The following is a 23,087-nucleotide window of genomic DNA, read 5'->3' on the forward strand; positions in this document are numbered from 1 at the left end:
TAGGTGGAGGGGGGAGGCTAAAGGTCATATCGGTGGAGGGGGGGCTGAGGGTCATATCGGTGGAGAGGGGGTGCTGAAGGTCATAGCGGGGGAGAGGGGGGGGCTGAAGGTCATAGCGGTGGAGAGGGGGGCTGAAGGTCATAGCGGTGGAGGGGTGAGGGTCGAAGGTCATATCAGTGGAGAGGGAGGGGGGCTGAAGGTCATATCGGTGGAGGGGGGGGGGCTGAGAGTCATATCGGTGGAGAGGGGGCTAAGGGTCATATCTGTGGAGGGGGGGCTGAGGGTCATATCGGCGGAGAGGGGACTAAGGGTCATATCGGTGGAGGGGGGGGCTGAAGGTCATATCGGTGGAGAGGGGGAGGTTAAGGTCATATCGGTGGAGAAGGGAGGCTGAAGGTCATATCGGTGGAGGGTGGGGGCTGAAGATCATATCGGTGGAGGGGGGGCTGAAGGTCATATCGGTGGAGGGTCGAAGGTCATATCGGTGGAGAGGGGGGCTGAAGGTCATATCGGTGGAGGGGGGGCTGAGGGTCAAATCGGTGGTTGGGGGGCTAAGGGTCATATCGGTGGAGAGGGGGGCTGAAGGTCATATCGGTGGAGAGGGGGGGCTGAAGGTCATATTGGTGAAGGGGGGGCTGAAGGTCATATTGGTGGAGAGGGGGCTAAGGGTCATATAGGTGGGGGGGGGGGGTCTGAAGGTCATATCGGTGGAGAGGGGGTCTGAAGGTCATATCGGTGGAGGGGGAGGTTAAAGTCATATTGGTGGAGAGGGTGGCTGAAGGTCATATCGGTGGAGAGGGGGGGCTGAAGGTCATATCGGTGGAGAGAGGTTCTGAAGGTCGTAGTGGTGGAGAGGAGGGGGCTGAGGGTCATATTGGTGCAGAGGGGGCTGAGGGTCATATTGGTGGAGGGGGGGGGCTAAGAGTCATATCGGTGGAGAGGGGTTCTGAAGGTCATAGCGGTGGAGAAGGGGGGCTGAGGGTCATATCGGTGGAGAGGGGGGGTTGAGGGTCATATCGGTAGAGGGGGGGGGGCTGAGGGTCATATCGGTGGAGAGGGGGCTAAGGGTCATATCGGTGGAGAGGGGGCTGAGGAACATATCGGTAGAGAGGGGTTCTGAAGGTCATAGCGGTGGAGAGGGGGGGGGGGCTGAGGGTCATATCGGTGAAGAGGGGGGCTTAAGGTCATATTGGTGGAGAGGTGGATTGAGGGTCATCGGTGGAGGGTAGGCTGTTTGGTTGAGTGTTTTTTTTTTGGACAGAATATGGCATATACAACAGAATTTTCTAAAATGGCACCACGCTACACAGAGACAGCAAATAAATATATAACATTTTATTTATCCACATAAAATAGTTTTATCTTTATTACTGTACTGTATGTAACCCTCCGCCTGCCTGAGCCCCACAGAGCTCCGCCCTTTCATCCCGCGTTCTGACGAGAGTACCAGCAGTGCTTCCTGGTCAGTCTCTCTCCTGTCCGAGCCCCGAAGAGCTTTGAACACCCCTCCATGGCTTTGTTTTAGACCTAAGGAGACATCCATGAATCTACTACCCCTTACAAGGGGAGTTATAGTTCATATTGCCCCAAACTGTAAGGGCATGTGCGTGGGGATGGGGGGAATTTTTTTTTCCAGAATCCCCCCTTCCAGTATAAGACGCATGCACAAGATTAACGCAGACAGCGAGATAAAAAAACCAGGACTAAAAGTCTCTTTATACAACAGGCTCCACCCACTCTATTAGGTGGGACTGCAGGATCCAAACCAACTGCACTCAGCAGGGGCTGGACCACAAGGAAACCACTCCCACGAGGAGCCATGAAAACCAGAGGAGCGCCGGATTGTGGTCTATATGAGTTTTGTGCATGTATAAAATACACACGTAAAAACATATAAACACAAACATAATGGCCTCCTGATATGTAAGAGGATGTGACATAAGGCCCTCCAGGGAGGGGAGGCCATCAGAAGCCAGGAAGTGCCTTATTGCCTCCACATTTACAAAGCTCCAGGAGAGAGCAGTCTCCACTCATGGACATCATGCTGAGGGTGAAGGAAGAAGTTGGTTTTAAAGTCTTTCACGAGAAGGAACCCAGATGTAGGGTCCTGACAGATCCTCGATGATCCCTTTTATTTTATGGTAGACCTCTTCAAAGCTGTCTCCCTCGACCACCGCTGAAGGGAAGAACGAGAGGACATCCAAGGAGCAGAAAGGAAAAGAAGAGAGAGAAAAGATGGTTAGCAGTCACTTCAATCTCATTACATTTAAAGCATTTTCTGGTGGCCACACACAGACTAGACTTTTCTGGGCCTAGGGGTAGTAGACATTTTTGGTGAACTAAAGTTATTGATAAACACTTGTGCAATGGTCACTGGGGGGCGCTCTTCAGCAGTGCCCACAGTAGGCCCAGGCCCCCTCCCCAGGAGAGAGAAGACAATGATATGTGATTACTTTGAATATATATATATATATGAGCCCTTCCTGTAACATGTTTATTACCTGGTGATCCTGACAGAAAGTCTGTTATTTGTCAACTTTCTTTAAAAGCCCAGCTAGAGGGTTAAGACAAATCATTTAACTTTGACAGTGGTGCTCACAATGGTCAGCGAGTTCAAACCTTTATACCAAAGGAAAACAAAGAATGAATGAATGGGGCTTTATATGAGGTGTGGGCGGCGGTGTATATTATTTTTTATATTTGTGTTTTTTTTTTTTACAGATATATGAGAGAGACATACAGAGATATGCTTCTGAAGAGTGGAATAAATCCTCGAAACGCGTAGGCCTTAACTGATGCATCTCAGGCTTTATATGAGGTGTGGGCGGCGGTGTATATTATTTTTTATATTTGTGTTTTTTTTTTTACAGATATATGAGAGAGACATACAGAGATATGCTTCTGAAGAGTGGAATAAATCCTCGAAACGCGTAGGCCTTAACTGATGCATCTCAGATCTATATAGAGAGATTGTATGTTTCTACTCTACTGTTTCTGAGGTGGTCCGTGTCATCTAGGATGGTTGTTTATAGATTCATCCTACAATACAGCGGTCATATGTCTATAATACAATGTATTATCTCGATGCAGCGGTCATATATCTATTATGCAATGTATTATCTCGATGCAGCGGTCATATATCTATTATACAATGTATTATCTCGATGCAGCGGTCATATATCTATTATACAATGTATTATCTCGATGCAGCAGTCATATATTTATTATACAATGTATTATCTCGATGCAGCGGTCATATATCTATTATGCAATGTATTATCTCAATGCAGCAGTCATATATCGATTATACAATGTATTATCTCGATGCAGTGGTTATATATCGATTATACAATGTATTATCTCAATGCAGCAGTCATATATCTATTATACAATGTATTATCTCGATGCAGCGGTCATGTGTCTATTATACAATGTATTATCTCGATGCAGCGGTCATATGTCTATTATACAATGTATTATCTCGATGCAGCGGTCATGTGTCTATTATACAATGTATTATCTCGATGCAGCGGTCATGTGTCTATTATACAATGTATTATCTCGATGCAGCGGTCATATATCTATTATGCAATGTATTATCTCGATGCAGCGGTCATATATCTATTATACAATGTATTATCTCGATGCAGCGGTCATATATCTATTATACAATGTATTATCTCGATGCAGCAGTCATATATTTATTATACAATGTATTATCTCGATGCAGCGGTCATATATCTATTATGCAATGTATTATCTCAATGCAGCAGTCATATATCGATTATACAATGTATTATCTCGATGCAGTGGTTATATATCGATTATACAATGTATTATCTCAATGCAGCAGTCATATATCTATTATACAATGTATTATCTCGATGCAGCGGTCATATGTCTATTATACAATGTATTATCTCGATGCAGCGGTCATGTGTCTATTATACAATGTATTATCTCGATGCAGCGGTCATGTGTCTATTATACAATGTATTATCTCGATGCAGCGGTCATGTGTCTATTATGCAATGTATTATCTCGATGCAGCGGTCATATATCTATTATACAATGTATTATCTCGATGCAGCGGTCATGTGTCTATTATACAATGTATTATCTCGATGCAGCGGTCATATGTCTATTATACAATGTATTATCTCGATGCAGCGGTTATATATCGATTATACAATGTATTATCTCGATGCAGCAGTCATATATCTATTATACAATGTATTATCTCAATGCAGCGGTCATATATCTATTATGCAATGTATTATCTCGATGCAGCGGTCATATATCTATTATACAATGTATTATCTTGATGCAGTGGTTATATATCGATTATACAATGTATTATCTCGATGCAGCAGTCATATATCTATTATACAATGTATTATCTCAATGCAGTGGTTATATATCGATTATACAATGTATTATCTCGATGCAGCAGTCATATATCTATTATACAATGTATTATCTCAATGCAGCGGTCATATATCGATTATACAATGTATTATCTTGATGCAGCAGTCATATATCGATTATACAATGTATCAGTTTGTTGTTGTTGCCAGTTTTACATACAATGTTTGTTACATGTTGTCAATATGAGAGCAAAGACTGTAGCTATTAAACATGCGGATCATTTCTGATATGTGCCATCTCAATAAAATCTCTAAATATGACGGCAAAGTGATCTCTTCTATGGGCATCCCACATACCCCTTTCCCCAATCAACCAAACAAAGCAAATGACTGCTCGATATATATATATATATATATATATGGGAGTCTGGCAGCAGGGTGATATGGTGGATGTTTGTTTCTAGTGGCAACTACACGGTTAATCTGCTGGTCGTCGCCCCTAGCAACCGCCAAAAAGCCAGGGTTGACTTTGCCTGTTTTGTGAAGTTTGAGGTACAATGAGGAAAGGACTATGTTTGCTTTCAAAATTTACTTTTGCCACATGCCGTTGCCCATAGCAACCAAAGTTGTCTCCAAGTGTTGCCGCCCATAGCAACTGGTCAGGATCAGCGCTGCCATCACGCCCCTGCACTCAGTGAACACTCATTACCGCGATAAGCCCTGCAACCAGTGACTGTAACCGCAGCGAGAGAGCGAGCGGGCTCCGGATTACAAATATGCCCAGCGCCCTGCCTGGCGCGGGCATTGTTCACTGCATTGCAGAGAGGGAAAAAAATGACTTTATTCATCGTGCTTAACACAGTAAAAGGAGTTGTGGATATCTGCTGTTGCCCTTAGTAACAGAAGGCAACGAGGGGGAGTCTATGACGGGATGGTGTGCGGTCGTTCTCACACAGGAGGATATCACAGGAGAGATTTTACTATGTTAATGGTGATCGTTGTAGTTTTCCTGCTTTCACCTCCAGCTTCTGTGACGCAGTTTTAAAACGAAACCTGGACAGTGCCTGCAATTCCTCAGCGCCTGCCACCAGGTGTCACTACAGCGCACACTGCCTGAAGTCTGGTTACAGTTCCTCGCACGCTGAACCAACAAGCGCGTGGGCGGAGTCACACCCCAGCGGAGGACCGCGAGGAGATCAGCGTGCTGTGCACCAGACACGAGGCGGAGGAAGATGGCGGAGGGTGATTGGAGGATGCCCGCTGTACAGCTATGATCTGAAATGCAGGACCGGGTGCTAGTAGACACCGGCATCCATCTGGAGCTCTGTGGAGGACTTGCCTTGGGGTGATTGGAGGAGTAGAGCGGTTGTGCATGCTGTGCCCCAAGAGCCACATACCCACGAGCGGAGTCAATGCCTGGGCCCGGTGCGGTCACTGTGGGGAGCCACTAACCCGCTTAAGGCCGTTGCAGCGGGAATCAAGATATTATCCGCTCACAGGACTATGCATGCTGCAACCGCAGGAAATTCGGAAAGGCCGGAGAGGGCAGAGGATCACCTGCCAGTGATGGAGGAGAGTTGACATCAGGTATGTCCACTTCAGAGGTTCCGGGACATATGGGATGAAGAGACTGCTGTAGAGACCCGTGGCCCGGAGGTTGCAGGAGTCAGTGTGCAGCCTCCGGTTATTATCCCTGAAGAGCCGGCGCCAAGTAAGACCCTTGCTGTACCCATCAAGAGGAAGCCCATTCTGCAGGAGGGAGTACCTTCAGGTGAGCTGGATGAGGTGAGCGAGGGCCAGGTCATAGACTGGGGTTGGAGAGGTTTGGATCAGTGGAGAAGCTGTTCTCATGGTCTTCCCCAGAGGAGGGCTCCAGTGAGGAGGAGTGGGAGACCAGAGATTCCCCATCCATAGATACCCCATCCGAAACAATGGAAGAACCAATGGAGGAACCACAATCCCCAGGATGGACCTCAGTACAAGCCAGCAGACATTTCATTAATCAGCCATCCACTTCCCATACCAGGGCACCCACATACAGGCAGTGGGTCATCAAGGCCCCAGATGCCTGTGTCCTGCCTGGAAGAGGAAAATTGAAGAGTTACCCCGACTCCAGCGGAAGGTACAAAGGAGGGTTGCCTTGGAGTGGGGCTTAGATTACCCTTATGTCCCAGCCCAAACCATGGACGTCATTGAAGACTCACAGGAACAGTGGGAAGATAACCTGGTTTGGGGCTTCTTGTATGTGCACAAGCCTCTCCGGGTGCCGGAATGCGAGGTCTGGGCCTGGTTTAAAGATATCCAACAAGAATGGAAATTGTGCCGTGCCATACACCGAGATGGAGTCCTGGTTGTAAAGGTGGGTCAGCCTACTAGGAGCCACTCGGTTCCCGTCAGAGAAGGCGATAACCGGAAGAGGTTGCCGGATCCACATTTTTATATGTAGGAGGACTGCTGCATAGCCCATATTAAAGCGGCCACAAGGACTGGCAGGGTAGGGCAGGGCAGGGCAGGGCAGGGCAGGACAGGGCAGGACAGGGCAGGACAGGACAGGGCAGGGCAGGACAGGGCAGGGCAGGGCAGGACAGGGCAGGGCAGGACAGGGCAGGGCAGGACAGGGCAGGGCAGGGCAGGGCCGGGCAGGGCCGGGCAGGGCAGGGCAGGGCAGGGCAGGACAGGACAGGGCAGGGCAGGACAGGGCAGGGCAGGGCAGGGCAGGGCAGGGCAGGGCAGGGCAGGACAGGGCAGGGCAGGGCAGGGCAGGGCCTGTGTGGTTTTTCTTCACTGACAACATTTCTTGCAGGCACAGCCTTTGCCCCCTCTCAGGGTGCCTGATAGGAGGAGATGTGTATCATGGACACCAGGGTGTACTGTTCCTGCCAAACCTTTTTTTTTTTTTTGCTACCTAATTTTCGGGAGGTGCCCCTCCACCCCAGGGGCAATTAGAAGGTTTCATTGTTCATCGGCATGTATGTTTGGACTGTGCCCATCAGGAGGTCCCCTTAGATCCCTCCTGAGGGAGTGACAGAGAAACAGGGAAAGACATGCCACCCTTTGTAAAGTTTAAGGAGCGGGTTTCTTTCACCACGTGGAGGATTGTAACCCCCTCTGCCTGGTGAACGACTTGTAAAGGTAGGTTGTATGCTGTTTGTGTCTTCTTTTTAGGAACGCCAGGGATGTGACGGCTGTCCATCTCCACCGCGGGAACAGATGAAGACCTGTGATAGGCAGAGTATTCTTCCCAAGAGAGTAATGCTCTGCCTCCACTTGTATGTATCTAGCTGCAGGGATTTGTAGTAAGGATGTGTATAAAATGTGCAATGTACATACATGATCCGATTGTACATACATGATCAGATTGTACATATTATACAAAACCCCTGTCCAAGTTTTCAGCCTTTCCCCCATCCAACCTAATAATATGGGATGCCTTTACTCCTGGGCTCTGAAGGAGTTTTTGGAAACGTATTTTTCCACAGCTGAGGACAGCTATGATTTTGGTGGTGGGGGGGGGGGGGGGGTGAATGTAGCACCCTTTACCAATAGGTATGGGTTAGTATAGGATTTTTACTAGGGAGACTGTTAGTACAGGTAAATTTACGCAGGCCTATGCTCTGAGCTAGGCCTATCTGTTTTCATCTGGGGGGCTGGGAGTGGTTAGTGTAGCAGTGGGTGCGGCCACATGTGCTCTGGTTCTGAGGCGCCTCCCCTGCTTCCAGGGAGAATGTTCTGGAAGAAAGGCAGCTCATGTGGGAGCCCTGACCAATCCCCAACTGGTATTGGCAGGGGGCAGGCCTCCTATATAAGCTGAGGTAACATGCCACTGGGGGGGTAGTTGTCGGGCGGGTGAATCGAAGAATGGAATACTAGACAGCAGCAGGAGGGCACCCATCTGGGCGTGGGGGGGGGGCGCGGATCACAGGAGGAGGCACGGGGAGAGTTGTGAGGGAACTTCACATTTACAGTCATTAGTGAAGTCCTCATCGTTACACGGTCATTGGTGAAGTCCTCATCGTTACACGGTCATTAGTGAAGTCCTCATCGTTACACGGTCATTGGTGAAGTCCTCATCGTTACACGGTCATTGGTGAAGTCCTCATCGTTACACGGTCATTAGTGAAGTCCTCATCGTTACATGGTCATTGGTGAAGTCCTCATCGTTACACGGTCATTGGTGAAGTCCTCATCGTTACACGGTCATTGGTGAAGTCCTCATCGTTACACGGTCATTGGTGAAGTCCTCATCGTTACACGGTCATTAGTGAAGTCCTCATCGTTACACGGTCATTAGTGAAGTCCTCATCATTACACGGTCATTAGTGAAGTCCTCATCGTTACACGGTCATTAGTGAAGTCCTCATCATTACACGGTCATTAGTGAAGTCCTCATCATTACACAGTCATTAGTGAAGTCCTCATCATTACACGGTCATTAGTGAAGTCCTCATCGTTACACGGTCATTAGTGAAGTCCTCATCATTACACGGTCATTAGTGAAGTCCTCATCATTACACGGTCATTGATGAGGAATTCCTGAAGCAGGTGAAGCTGTCGGAACGTTTGGTCCGGTTAAGTTCTCCAACAAGAACTCGGAGGAGAGAAAGGTCTTCTCTAATCCACTCCCTGGTCATCGCTCGCCTCAACTCCCTTCTCATTGGCTTACCTCTAAATAGGCTCCTCCCCCTTCAGTACATCATGAATGCTGCTGCCAGGCTCATCCACCCTTTGTGTCAATGGAAAGAATAAACCACTCGGAGTCTTCTACCCCCGCTCTGCCACTCCCTCCATTGGCTGCCACTCAACCAACGAATCAAAGTCAAGTAACTAACAAAGCCTTCCACAACCCGGCCCCCAGCTACATCACTAACCTGATCTCAAAATATCTAATCGTTCTCTTCTCTCCTCCCAATACCTCCTGCTCTCTCATCACCTCCTCCCTTGCTCGCCTGCCAGGACTTCTTCTGAGCCTCTCCTATCCTATGGAACTTCTTACCCCATTATGTCAGACTATCTCCTACTTTGTCTGCTCTCAGACGATCCCTGAAAACTCATCTCTTCAGAGAAGCCCATCCGGCCCCCACCTAACAACTCTACATTTTCTCCATCAGCTCATCCCCCACAGATCTTACCTCTTGACCCTCCCTCTTAGATTGTAAGCTCTAAGGAGCAGGACCCTCTGATTCCTCTTGTATTAAAATGTATTGTATTTGTACTGTCTACCCCCAAGTTGTAAAGCACTGCGTAAACTATCGGCACTATATAAATCATGAAGAACATTAATAATAATAATGGCAGGATCACCAAGTAAAAACAAAAAAAAAAAAAAAAAAAACCTACAAATAAAATGAATACAGCCAAAGCATCCAAGGACTAGTGAGCTGTGATTGCAATTGGGTTTTAGGCCATCTACTATTTTCTTCTTCTAGACGCTCCAATGGCAGGGATAATCTGTGTCTCTGTCCCTCCCACATTGGGGAGATTTCCTGCACTGCAGTATGGGTATGCAATGGAGGGCGATGGCGCCGGCCGCGAGTGCGGGGGAGGGCGATGGCACCGGCCACGAGCGCATGGGAGGGCGATGGCACCGGCCGCGAGCGCGGGGGAGGGCGATGGCACTGGCCTCGAGAGCATGGGTGGGCGATGGCACTGGCTGCGAGCGCATGGGTGGGCGATGGCACTGGCTGTGAGCACGGGGGAGGGCGATGGCACTGGCTGCGAGCACGGGGAAGGGCGATGGCCCCGGCCACAAGAGCGGGGGGGGCGATGGCGCCGGCCGCGAGCGCGGAGGAGGGGGCGATGGCACCGGCTGTGAGAGCCCAATGACTGTCGTGTCCTGGAAATAGGCCAGAATGTAGGAATGCAAAACATTTGGAGTATTTCATGCAGGCTTCAATGGTAACAGAAAAAGGTGTGGCAGTTCTATTGGGCAGCATTTTTATCAAATTGTACCATATATTTTACACTACCGGGGCCCCTTGTCTGCATTATAAACCCCCCCGGGGGCCCCTCGTCTGCATTATAAACCCCCCCGGGGGCCCCTCGTCTGCATTACAAACCCCCCCGGGGGCCCCTCGTCTGCATTATAAACCCCCCCGGGGGCCCCTCGTCTGCATTATAAACCCCCCAGGGGCCCCTCGTCTGCATTATAAACCCCCCAGGGGCCCCTCGTCTGCATTATAAACCCCCCTGGGGGCCCCTCGTCTGCATTATAAACCCCCCCGGGGGCCCCTCGTCTGCATTATAAACCCCCCAGGGGCCCCTCGTCTGCATTATAAACCCCCCAGGGGCCCCTCGTCTGCATTATAAACCCCCCCAGGGGCCCCTCGTCTGCATTATAAACCCCCCGGGGGCCCCTCGTCTGCATTATAAACCCCCCCCCAGGGACCCCTCGTCTGCTGGGGCCAGTTTATGTAGAAGGTGAATGCGGTTTCCACACTTCGCAGGAACATCCTACCTGAGAAGCACTCTGTGAAGTCTTGTTCCAGCTTTGTGGACCTTTCGTACGTTTTCCTCGCTTGTTCCTCTGTTAGACGTTTGTTAATTTCTCTAAAGAGATCAAAGAAAGATAAATGAGAATAAAGAAAAAGGCTGAAAGAATCAGATATAAAAAAGAGTAATGAGGACGAGGAAAAAAGAGGAGACGGGAGAAAAAAGGGGCAAAGAGGAGGGACAGGAGACCAAGAGGGGCAAAGAGGAGAGACGGGAGAAAAAAGGGGCAAAGAGGAGGGACAGGAGACCAAGAGGGGCAAAGAGGAGGGACGGGAGAAAAGAGGGGCAAAGAGGAGGGATGGGAGAAAAGAGGGGCAAAGAGGAGAGACGGGAGAAAAAAGGGGCAAAGAGGAGGGATGGGAGACCAAGAGGGGCAAAGAGGAGGGACAGGAGAAAAAAGGGGCAAAGAGGAGGGACGGGAGGAAAGAGGGGCAAAGAGGAGGGACGGGAGAAAAAAGTGGCAAAGAGGAGGGACGGGAGAAAAGAGGGGCAAAGAGGAGGGACGGGAGAAAAAAGGGGCAAAGAGGAGGGACGAGAGAAAAGAGGGGCAAAGAGGAGGGACGGGAGACCAAAAGGGGCAAAGAGGAGGGACGGGAGAAAAGAGGGGCAAAGAGGAGGGACGGGAAACTTCAACAGAAGTCAATCAACTGATCTGCTGATCTAGACAGGCCAGCTTGAGAGGGACACCTGAAAAGAGTCAGAGGAGAAAGAAAAGGAGCAATAGACAAAGAGAGGAGAGAAAACACAGAGGGAAGAGAAAGGCAGGGGGAACACAGAACAGAAACAAGAACAAAGAAAAGAGAGCAAAAGAGAAAACAAAGAAGAGGAGCAAGAGAAACAAAATGAGGCGAGGAGACAGAAGAGATAATCAGATAATTCATTTACAATAACCAACACAAATTGCTGACCCCACCATAGAACCGAGCCTGATCCTGAAACTGACCCCAGACTCAGCTAAACAAAAGACAAAGAAAAGGAACCAGCTGTGACTTTTCTTCTAGATCTGTTTGGAAATACAAAGAACCGAGCCTGAGCCTGAAACGGACCCGATGGATCACCCTTCACATCTAACCCTAACGTACATCCTACCGGAGTCTGGAGATAACCAAAACCTGAACTGACCCAAACGGTCCTCCTACATCCGTCTGGAGATAATCATAACATGAATGGCCCCTGACCTTTATCCTGCATCAGTCTGGAGGAGCCCCAAATCCTTTTCTTTCATTAGCATGGTGATATTCAGAAGACCAAAACTTCATTCTGGAGATAATCAGAACCCGACCCCTCATCTACATCATTCTGGAGATAATCAGAACCCGACCCCTCGTCCTACATCATTCTGGAGATAATCAGAACCCAACCCCTCGTCCTACATCATTCTGGAGATAATCAGAACCCGACCCTTCATCTACATCATTCTGGAGATAATCAGAACCCGACCCTTCATCTACATCATTCTGGAGATAATCAGAACCCGACCCCTCATCCTACATCATTCTGGAGATAATCAGAACCCAACCCCTCATCTACATCATTCTGGAGATAATCAGAACCCGACCCCTCATCTACATCATTCTGGAGATAATCAGAACCTGACCCCTCATCCTACATCATTCTGGAGATAATCAGAACCCGACCCTTCATCTACATCATTCTGGAGATAATCAGAACCCAACCCCTCATCTACATCATTCTGGAGATAATCAGAACCTGACCCCTCATCCTACATCATTCTGGAGATAATCAGAACCCAACCCCTCATCTACATCATTCTGGAGATAATCAGAACCCGACCCCTCATCCTACATCATTCTGGAGATAATCAGAACCCGACCCCTCATCCTACATCATTCTGGAGATAATCAGAACCTGACCCCTCATCCTACATCATTCTGGAGATAATCAGAACCCAACCCCTCATCTACATCATTCTGGAGATAATCAGAACCCGACCCTTCATCTACATCATTCTGGAGATAATCAGAACCCAACCCCTCATCTACATCATTCTGGAGATAATCAGAACCTGACCCCTCATCCTACATCATTCTGGAGATAATCAGAACCCAACCCCTCATCTACATCATTCTGGAGATAATCAGAACCCGACCCCTCATCCTACATCATTCTGGAGATAAACGGAAACCCGACCCCTCATCCTACATCATTCTGGAGATAATCAGAACCCGACCCCTCGTCCTACATCATTCTGGAGATAATCAGAACCCGACCCCTCGTCCTACATCATTCTGGAGATAATCAGAACCCGACCCCTCATCCTACATCATTCTGGAGATAAACGGAAACCCGACCCCTCATCCTACATCATTCTGGAGATAATCAGAACCCGACCCCTCGTCCTACATCATTCTGGAGGTAATCAGAACCCGACCCCTCGTCCTACATCATTCTGGAGATAATCAGAACCCGACCCCTCGTCCTACATCATTCTGGAGATAATCAGAACCCGACCCCTCGTCCTACATCATTCTGGAGATAATCAGAACCCAACCCCTCGTCCTACATCATTCTGGAGATAATCAGAACCCAACCCCTCGTCCTACATCATTCTGGAGATAATCAGAACCCGACCCCTCATCTACATCATTCTGGAGATAATCAGAACCTGACCCCTCATCCTACATCATTCTGGAGATAAACGGAAACCCGACCCCTCATCCTACATCATTCTGGAGATAATCAGAACCCGACCCCTCGTCCTACATCATTCTGGAGATAATCAGAACCCGACCCCTCGTCCTACATCATTCTGGAGATAATCAGAACCCGACCCCTCATCCTACATCATTCTGGAGATAAACGGAAACCCGACCCCTCATCCTACATCATTCTGGAGATAATCAGAACCCGACCCCTCGTCCTACATCATTCTGGAGATAATCAGAACCCGACCCCTCGTCCTACATCATTCTGGAGATAATCAGAACCCGACCCCTCGTCCTACATCATTCTGGAGATAATCAGAACCCAACCCCTCGTCCTACATCATTCTGGAGATAATCAGAACCCAACCCCTCGTCCTACATCATTCTGGAGATAATCAGAACCTGACCCCTCATCCTACATCATTCTGGAGATAAACGGAAACCCGACCCCTCATCCTACATCATTCTGGAGATAATCAGAACCCGACCCCTCGTCCTACATCATTCTGGAGATAATCAGAACCCGACCCCTCGTCCTACATCATTCTGGAGATAATCAGAACCCGACCCCTCATCCTACATCATTCTGGAGATAAACGGAAACCCGACCCCTCATCCTACATCATTCTGGAGATAATCAGAACCCGACCCCTCGTCCTACATCATTCTGGAGATAATCAGAACCCGACCCCTCGTCCTACATCATTCTGGAGATAATCAGAACCCGACCCCTCGTCCTACATCATTCTGGAGATAATCAGAACCCAACCCCTCGTCCTACATCATTCTGGAGATAATCAGAACCCGACCCCTCGTCCTACATCATTCTGGAGATAATCAGAACCCGACCCCTCATCTACATCATTCTGGAGATAATCAGAACCTGACCCCTCATCCTACATCATTCTGGAGATAAACGGAAACCCGACCCCTCATCCTACATCATTCTGGAGATAATCAGAACCCGACCCCTCGTCCTACATCATTCTGGAGATAATCAGAACCCGACCCCTCGTCCTACATCATTCTGGAGATAATCAGAACCCGACCCCTCATCCTACATCATTCTGGAGATAAACGGAAACCCGACCCCTCATCCTACATCATTCTGGAGATAATCAGAACCCGACCCCTCGTCCTACATCATTCTGGAGATAATCAGAACCCGACCCCTCGTCCTACATCATTCTGGAGATAATCAGAACCCGACCCCTCGTCCTACATCACTCTGGAGATAATCAGAACCCAACCCCTCGTCCTACATCATTCTGGAGATAATCAGAACCCAACCCCTCGTCCTACATCATTCTGGAGATAATCAGAACCTGACCCCTCATCCTACATCATTCTGGAGATAAACGGAAACCCGACCCCTCATCCTACATCATTCTGGAGATAATCAGAACCCGACCCCTCGTCCTACATCATTCTGGAGATAATCAGAACCCGACCCCTCGTCCTACATCATTCTGGAGATAATCAGAACCCGACCCCTCATCCTACATCATTCTGGAGATAAACGGAAACCCGACCCCTCATCCTACATCATTCTGGAGATAATCAGAACCCGACCCCTCGTCCTACATCATTCTGGAGATAATCAGAACCCGACCCCTCGTCCTACATCATTCTGGAGATAATCAGAACCCGACCCCTCGTCCTACATCATTCTGGAGATAATCAGAACCCAACCCCTCGTCCTACATCATTCTGGAGATAATCAGAACCCAACCCCTCGTCCTACATCATTCTGGAGATAATCAGAACCCGACCCCTCATCTACATCATTCTGGAGATAATCAGAACCTGACCCCTCATCCTACATCATTCTGGAGATAAACGGAAACCCGACCCCTCATCCTACATCATTCTGGAGATAATCAGAACCCGACCCCTCGTCCTACATCATTCTGGAGATAATCAGAACCCGACCCCTCGTCCTACATCATTCTGGAGATAATCAGAACCCGACCCCTCATCCTACATCATTCTGGAGATAAACGGAAACCCGACCCCTCATCCAACATCATTCTGGAGATAATCAGAACCCGACCCCTCGTCCTACATCATTCTGGAGATAATCAGAACCCGACCCCTCGTCCTACATCATTCTGGAGATAATCAGAACCCGACCCCTCGTCCTACATCATTCTGGAGATAATCAGAACCCGACCCCTCGTCCTACATCATTCTTGAGATAATCAGAACCCAACCCCTCGTCCTACATCATTCTGGAGATAATCAGAACCCAACCCCTCGTCCTACATCATTCTGGAGATAATCAGAACCCGACCCCTCGTCCTACATCATTCTGGAGATAATCAGAACCCGACCCCTCATCCTACATCATTCTGGAGATAAACGGAAACCCGACCCCTCATCTACATCATTCTGGAGATAATCAGAACCCGACCCCTCATCTACATCATTCTGGAGATAATCAGAACCCGACCCCGCATCTACATCATTCTGGAGATAATCAGAACCCGACCCCTCGTCCTACATCATTCTGGAGATAATCAGAACCTGACCCCTCGTCCTACATCATTCTGGAGATAATCAGAACCCGACCCCTCGTCCTACATCATTCTGGAGATAATCAGAACCCGACCCCTCGTCCTACATCATTCTGGAGATAATCAGAACCCGACCCCTCATCCTACATCATTCTGGAGATAATCAGAACCCGACCCCTTGTCCTACATCATTCTGGAGATAATCAGAACCCAACCCCTCATCCTACATCATTCTGGAGATAAACGGAAACCCGACCCCTCGTCCTACATCATTCTGGAGATAATCAGAACCCGACCCCTCGTCCTACATCATTCTGGAGATAATCAGAACCCAACCCCTCATTCTCTGTAAGTCTGGAGATAATCAGAACCCGACCCCTCATTCTCTGTAAGTCTGGAGATAATCAGAACCCGACCCCTCGTCCTACATCATTCTGGAGATAATCAGAACCCGACCCCTCATCCTACATCATTCTGGAGATAATCAGAACCCGACCCCTCGTCCTACATCATTCTGGAGATAATCAGAACCCGACCCCTCGTCCTACATCATTCTGGAGATAATCAGAACCCGACCCCTCATCCTACATCATTCTGGAGATAATCAGAACCCGACCCCTCATCCTACATCATTCTGGAGATAATCAGAACCCAACCCCTCATCCTACATCATTCTGGAGATAAACGGAAACCCGACCCCTCGTCCTACATCATTCTGGAGATAATCAGAACCCGACCCCTCATCTACATCATTCTGGAGATAATCAGAACCCAACCCCTCATTCTCTGTAAGTCTGGAGATAATCAGAACCCGACCCCTCATCTACATCATTCTGGAGATAATCAGAACCCGACCCCTCGTCCTACATCATTCTGGAGATAATCAGAACCCGACCCCTCATCCTACATCATTCTGGAGATAATCAGAACCCGACCCCTCATCCTACATCATTCTGGAGATAATCAGAACCCAACCCCTCATCCTACATCATTCTGGAGATAAACGGAAACCCGACCCCTCGTCCTACATCATTCTGGAGATAATCAGAACCCAACCCCTCATCTACATCATTCTGGAGATAATCAGAACCCAACCCCTCATTCTCTGTAAGTCTGGAGATAATCAGAACCCGACCCCTCATTCTCTGTAAGTCTGGAGATAATCAGAACCCGACCCCTCGTCCTACATCATTCTGGAGATAATCAGAACCCGACCCCTCATCCTACATCATTCTGGAGATAATCAGAACCCGACCCCTCGTCCTACATCATTCTGGAGATAATCAGAACCCGACCCCTCGTCCTACATCATTCTGGAGATAATCAGAACCCGACCCCTCATCCTACATCATTCTGGAGATAATCAGAACCCGACCCCTCATCCTACATCATTCTGGAGATAAACGGAAACCCGACCCCTCGTCCTACATCATTCTGGAGATAATCAGAACCCGACCCCTCATCTACATCATTCTGGAGATAATCAGAACCCGACCCCTCGTCCTACATCATTCTGGAGATAATCAGAACCCGACCCCTCATTCTCTGTAAGTCTGGAGATAATCAGAACCCGACCCCTCATTCTCTGTAAGTCTGGAGATAATCAGAACCCGACCCCTCGTCCTACATCATTCTGGAGATAATCAGAACCCGACCCCTCATCCTACATCATTCTGGAGATAATCAGAACCCGTCCCCTCGTCCTACATCATTCTGGAGATAATCAGAACCCGACCCCTCGTCCTACATCATTCTGGAGATAATCAGAACCCGACCCCTCCTCCTACATCATTCTGGAGATAATCAGAACCCGACCCCTCATTCTCTGTAAGTCTGGAGATAATCAGAACCCGACCCCTCGTCCTACATCATTCTGGAGATAATCAGAACCCGACCCCTCATCCTACATCATTCTGGAGATAATCAGAACCCGTCCCCTCGTCCTACATCATTCTGGAGATAATCAGAACCCGACCCCTCGTCCTACATCATTCTGGAGATAATCAGAACCCGACCCCTCATCCTACATCATTCTGGAGATAATCAGAACCCAACCCCTCATTCTCTGTAAGTCTGGAGATAATCAGAACCCGACCCCTCATCTACATCATTCTGGAGATAATCAGAACCCAACCCCTCATCCTACATCATTCTGGAGATAATCAGAACCCGACCCCTCATTCTCTGTAAGTCTGGAGATAATCAGAACCCGACCCCTCATCTACATCATTCTGGAGATAATCAGAACCCAACCCCTCATTCTCTGTAAGTCTGGAGATAATCAGAACCCGACCCCTCATTCTCTGTAAGTCTGGAGATAATCAGAACCCGACCCCTCGTCCTACATCATTCTGGAGATAATCAGAACCCGACCCCTCATCTACATCATTCTGGAGATAATCAGAACCCGACCCCTCGTCCTACATCATTCTGGAGATAATCAGAACCCGTCCCCTCGTCCTACATCATTCTGGAGATAATCAGAACCCGACCCCTCATCCTACATCATTCTGGAGATAATCAGAACCTGACCCCTCGTCCTACATCATTCTGGAGATAATCAGAACCCGACCCCTCGTCCTACATCATTCTGGAGATAATCAGAACCCGACCCCTCATCTACATCATTCTGGAGATAATCAGAACCCGACCCCTCGTCCGACATCATTCTGGAGATAATCAGAACCCGACCCCTCGTCCTACATCATTCTAGAGATAATCAGAACCCAACCCCTCATTCTCTGTAAGTCTGGAGATAATCAGAACCCGACCCCTCATCCTACATCATTCTGGAGATAATCAGAACCCGACCCCTCATCCTACATCATTCTGGAGATAATCAGAACCCGACCCCTCGTCCTACATCATTCTGGAGATAATCAGAACCCGACCCCTCGTCCTACATCATTCTGGAGATAATCAGAACCCGACCCCTCATTCTCTGTAAGTCTGGAGAGTAATGTAAGATTTTGCAAAGCTTGTATTTCGAATTATCTAACAATGGTCCCTTTTGCTCCTCCATAGTTTGGATCAAATCCAGAACTCTGAATCTAGTTTGCAGAGATAAGATGAAGAAAGAAGTTTAAGAAGAAAAAGACAAAAAGACAAAGATTCTTACAAAATGTTCTCCAGGGATTTTGGACGTATAAAAATAGCAATAGGTTGTAGCTGAGCTGCCTGAAGACGTCTGACAGCATTGGCGGAAACATCGAGGATGCAGTGCTTGCCCTGAGGAGAGAATTGTGGGAGATCAGAGAACCGTCACACAGTGTCCATTCCAGAACTCAACTGCATAGAACTGCAGAACCCCTGTCAGGTTATTGCCACCTGTGTCCCTGTTGGTCCTGGTGACCACTATAGTGGGGGAAAAAAAATCCCTGATTTTGAGTTGTCACCAGATCAGGAATAATGGGGAAATCTTCCAATTGGGACACTGATCCTTCCAGCGCTGGTGACAACCAATCATTTTGTCACTTTGGAATGATTTCTCCTCACTTCCTGCTTTGAATATGGGACGGGTATTTAAAAGGAAAATCTCCCCAATGGGGCACAGATTAAAAAAAAAAAAAAAAAAAAAGCCTGACAGGGGTTATAACCCTCCATTACTCCGAAATGGAAAAAAAAGTGTACTCGGAGGCTTCTGAGATCACTCAGAATTCAATGAACTGCAATTGCCCCCCTTCTGGCCGGCTTCATTCTCATAGACTTGTGTTGTATGAGAAGCAGTTCTGACATGAACAAAACCCATTTCCGACCCGGCCCCTCGCTCTATCTCTCCTGGTAACCGTTGTCATGAAGTCTGAAGAAAGGACAAACCCAATATTTCTGCATAGCCACCAAAACAAGAAGAGAACAAATCCAATGAGAACACGTGTTCTGGTGACAACTGCCTTTCAAGAGATTTCCTCCCACTTTCTAATGGACAGGAAGTCTTTCAAATTGGACCCGGAATGTAACCCCCACCCTACACGCTCCAAAATGGAACACACTGGTAGATATATGTAAGATGGAGATGAAGGAATGAGGAGTGTAGAGGAAGAGGAGGGGGATACTGAGAGGATGGAGATGAAGGAATGAGGAGTGTAGAGGAAGAGGTGGGGGATACTGAGAGGATGGAGATGAAGGAATGAGGAGTGTAGAGGAAGAGGAGGGAGATACTGAGAGGATGGAGATGAAGGAATGAGGAGTGTAGAGGAAGAGGAGGGAGATACTGAGAGGATGGAGATGAAGGAATGAGGAGTGTAGAGGAAGAGGAGGGAGATACTGAGAGGATGGAGATGAAGGAATGAGGAGTTCAAAAGAAGTGGAAGGAGATACAGAGAGGATGGAGATGATGGAATGAGGAGTGTAGAGGAAGAGGAGGGAGATACTGAGAGGATGGAGATGAAGGAATGAGGAGTGTAGAGGAAGAGGAGGGGGATACTGAGAGGATGGAGATGAAGGAATGAGGAGTGTAGAGGAAGAGGAGGGAGATACTGAGAGGATGGAGATGAAGGAATGAGGAGTGTAGAGGAAGAGGAGGGAGATACTGAGAGGATGGAGATGAAGGAATGAGGAGTTCAAAAGAAGTGGAAGGAGATACAGAGAGGATGGAGATGATGGAATGAGGAGTGTAGAGGAAGAGGAGGGAGATACTGAGAGGATGGAAATGAAGGAATGAGGAGTGTAGAGGAAGAGGAGGGAGATACTGAGAGGATGGAAATGAAGGAATGAGGAGTGTAGAGGAAGAGGAGGGGGATACTGAGAGGATGGAGATGAAGGAATGAGGAGTGTAGAGGAAGAGGTGGGGGATACTGAGAGGATGGAGATGAAGGAATGAGGAGTGTAGAGGAAGAGGAGGGAGATACTGAGAGGATGGAGATGAAGGAATGAGGAGTGTAGAGGAAGAGGAGGGAGATACTGAGAGGATGGAGATGAAGGAATGAGGAGTGTAGAGGAAGAGGAGGGAGATACTGAGAGGATGGAGATGAAGGAATGAGGAGTTCAAAAGAAGTGGAAGGAGATACAGAGAGGATGGAGATGATGGAATGAGGAGTGTAGAGGAAGAGGAGGGAGATACTGAGAGGATGGAGATGAAGGAATGAGGAGTGTAGAGGAAGAGGAGGGGGATACTGAGAGGATGGAGATGAAGGAATGAGGAGTGTAGAGGAAGAGGAGGGAGATACTGAGAGGATGGAGATGAAGGAATGAGGAGTGTAGAGGAAGAGGAGGGAGATACTGAGAGGATGGAGATGAAGGAATGAGGAGTTCAAAAGAAGTGGAAGGAGATACAGAGAGGATGGAGATGATGGAATGAGGAGTGTAGAGGAAGAGGAGGGAGATACTGAGAGGATGGAAATGAAGGAATGAGGAGTGTAGAGGAAGAGGAGGGAGATACTGAGAGGATGGAAATGAAGGAATGAGGAGTGTAGAGGAAGAGGAGGGGGATACTGAGAGGATGGAGATGAAGGAATGAGGAGTGTAGAGGAAAAGGAGGGGGATACTGAGAGGATGGAGATGAAGCAATGAGGAGTGTAGAGGAAGAGGAGGGAGATACTGAGAGGATGGAGATGAAGGAATGAGGAGTGTAGAGGAAGAGGAGGGGGATACTGAGAGGATGGAGATGAAGCAATGAGGAGTGTAGAGGAAGAAGATGGAGATACTGAGAGGATGGAGATGAAGGAATGAGGAGTGTAGAGGAAGAGGAGGGAGATACTGAGAGGATGGAGATGAAGGAATGAGGAGTGTAGAGGAAGAGGAGGGAGATACTGAGAGGATGGAGATGAAGGAATGAGGAGTGTAGAGGAAGAGGAGGGGGGATACTGAGAGGGTGTAGATGAAGCAATGAGGAGTGTAGAGGAAGAGGAGGGAGATACTGAGAGGATGGAGATGAAGGAATGAGGAGTGTAGAGGAAGAGGAGGGGGGATACTGAGAGGATGGAGATGAAGGAATGAGGAGTGTAGAGGAAAAGGAGGGGGATACTGAGAGGATGGAAATGAAGGAATGAGGAGTGTAGAGGAAGAGGAGGGGGATACTGAGAGGATGGAGATGAAGGAATGAGGAGTGTAGAGGAAAAGGAGGGGGATACTGAGAGGATGGAGATGAAGCAATGAGGAGTGTAGAGGAAGAGGAGGGAGATACTGAGAGGATGGAGATGAAGGAATGAGGAGTGTAGAGGAAGAGGAGGGGGATACTGAGAGGATGGAGATGAAGCAATGAGGAGTGTAGAGGAAGAAGATGGAGATACTGAGAGGATGGAGATGAAGGAATGAGGAGTGTAGAGGAAGAGGAGGGAGATACTGAGAGGATGGAGATGAAGGAATGAGGAGTGTAGAGGAAGAGGAGGGAGATACTGAGAGGATGGAGATGAAGGAATGAGGAGTGTAGAGGAAGAGGAGGGGGGATACTGAGAGGGTGTAGATGAAGCAATGAGGAGTGTAGAGGAAGAGGAGGGAGATACTGAGAGGATGGAGATGAAGGAATGAGGAGTGTAGAGGAAGAGGAGGGGGATACTGAGAGGATGGAGATGAAGCAATGAGGAGTGTAGAGGAAGAGGAGGGAGATACTGAGAGGATGGAGATGAAGGAATGAGGAGTGTAGAGGAAGAGGAGGGAGATACTGAGAGGATGGAGATGAAGGAATGAGGAGTGTAGAGGAAGAGGAGGGAGATACTGAGAGGATGGAGATGAAGGAATGAGGAGTGTAGAGGAAGAGGAGGGAGATACTGAGAGGATGGAGATGAAGGAATGAGGAGTTCAAAAGAAGTGGAAGGAGATACAGAGAGGATGGAGATGATGGAATGAGGAGTGTAGAGGAAGAGGAGGGAGATACTGAGAGGATGGAGATGAAGGAATGAGGAGTGTAGAGGAAGAGGAGGGGGATACTGAGAGGATGGAGATGAAGGAATGAGGAGTGTAGAGGAAGAGGAGGGAGATACTGAGAGGATGGAGATGAAGGAATGAGGAGTGTAGAGGAAGAGGAGGGAGATACTGAGAGGATGGAGATGAAGGAATGAGGAGTTCAAAAGAAGTGGAAGGAGATACAGAGAGGATGGAGATGATGGAATGAG

General features: G+C 48.3%; 1 protein-coding gene across 1 annotated transcript in view; it reads right to left on the minus strand.

Annotated features, from left to right (window-relative positions):
• Positions 1–1,320: 1,320 nt before the first annotated feature.
• The window catches only part of LOC143962468 (disks large homolog 4-like), a gene marked incomplete in the record, with an annotated part of 306,432 nt that continues 284,665 nt past the window's right edge, over positions 1,321–23,087 (minus strand). The window contains 3 exon segments of the mRNA XM_077471743.1: positions 1,321–2,176; positions 10,822–10,913; positions 19,157–19,266. Of these exon segments, the coding sequence (XP_077327869.1) occupies positions 2,070–2,176; positions 10,822–10,913; positions 19,157–19,266 (309 nt within the window).

Source organism: Lithobates pipiens, unplaced genomic scaffold, assembly GCF_037356315.1.
Source record: "Lithobates pipiens isolate NorthernLeopardFrog02 unplaced genomic scaffold, aLitPip1_a1.2 Scaffold_8, whole genome shotgun sequence".
NCBI classification, from domain to species: domain Eukaryota; kingdom Metazoa; phylum Chordata; class Amphibia; order Anura; family Ranidae; genus Lithobates; species Lithobates pipiens.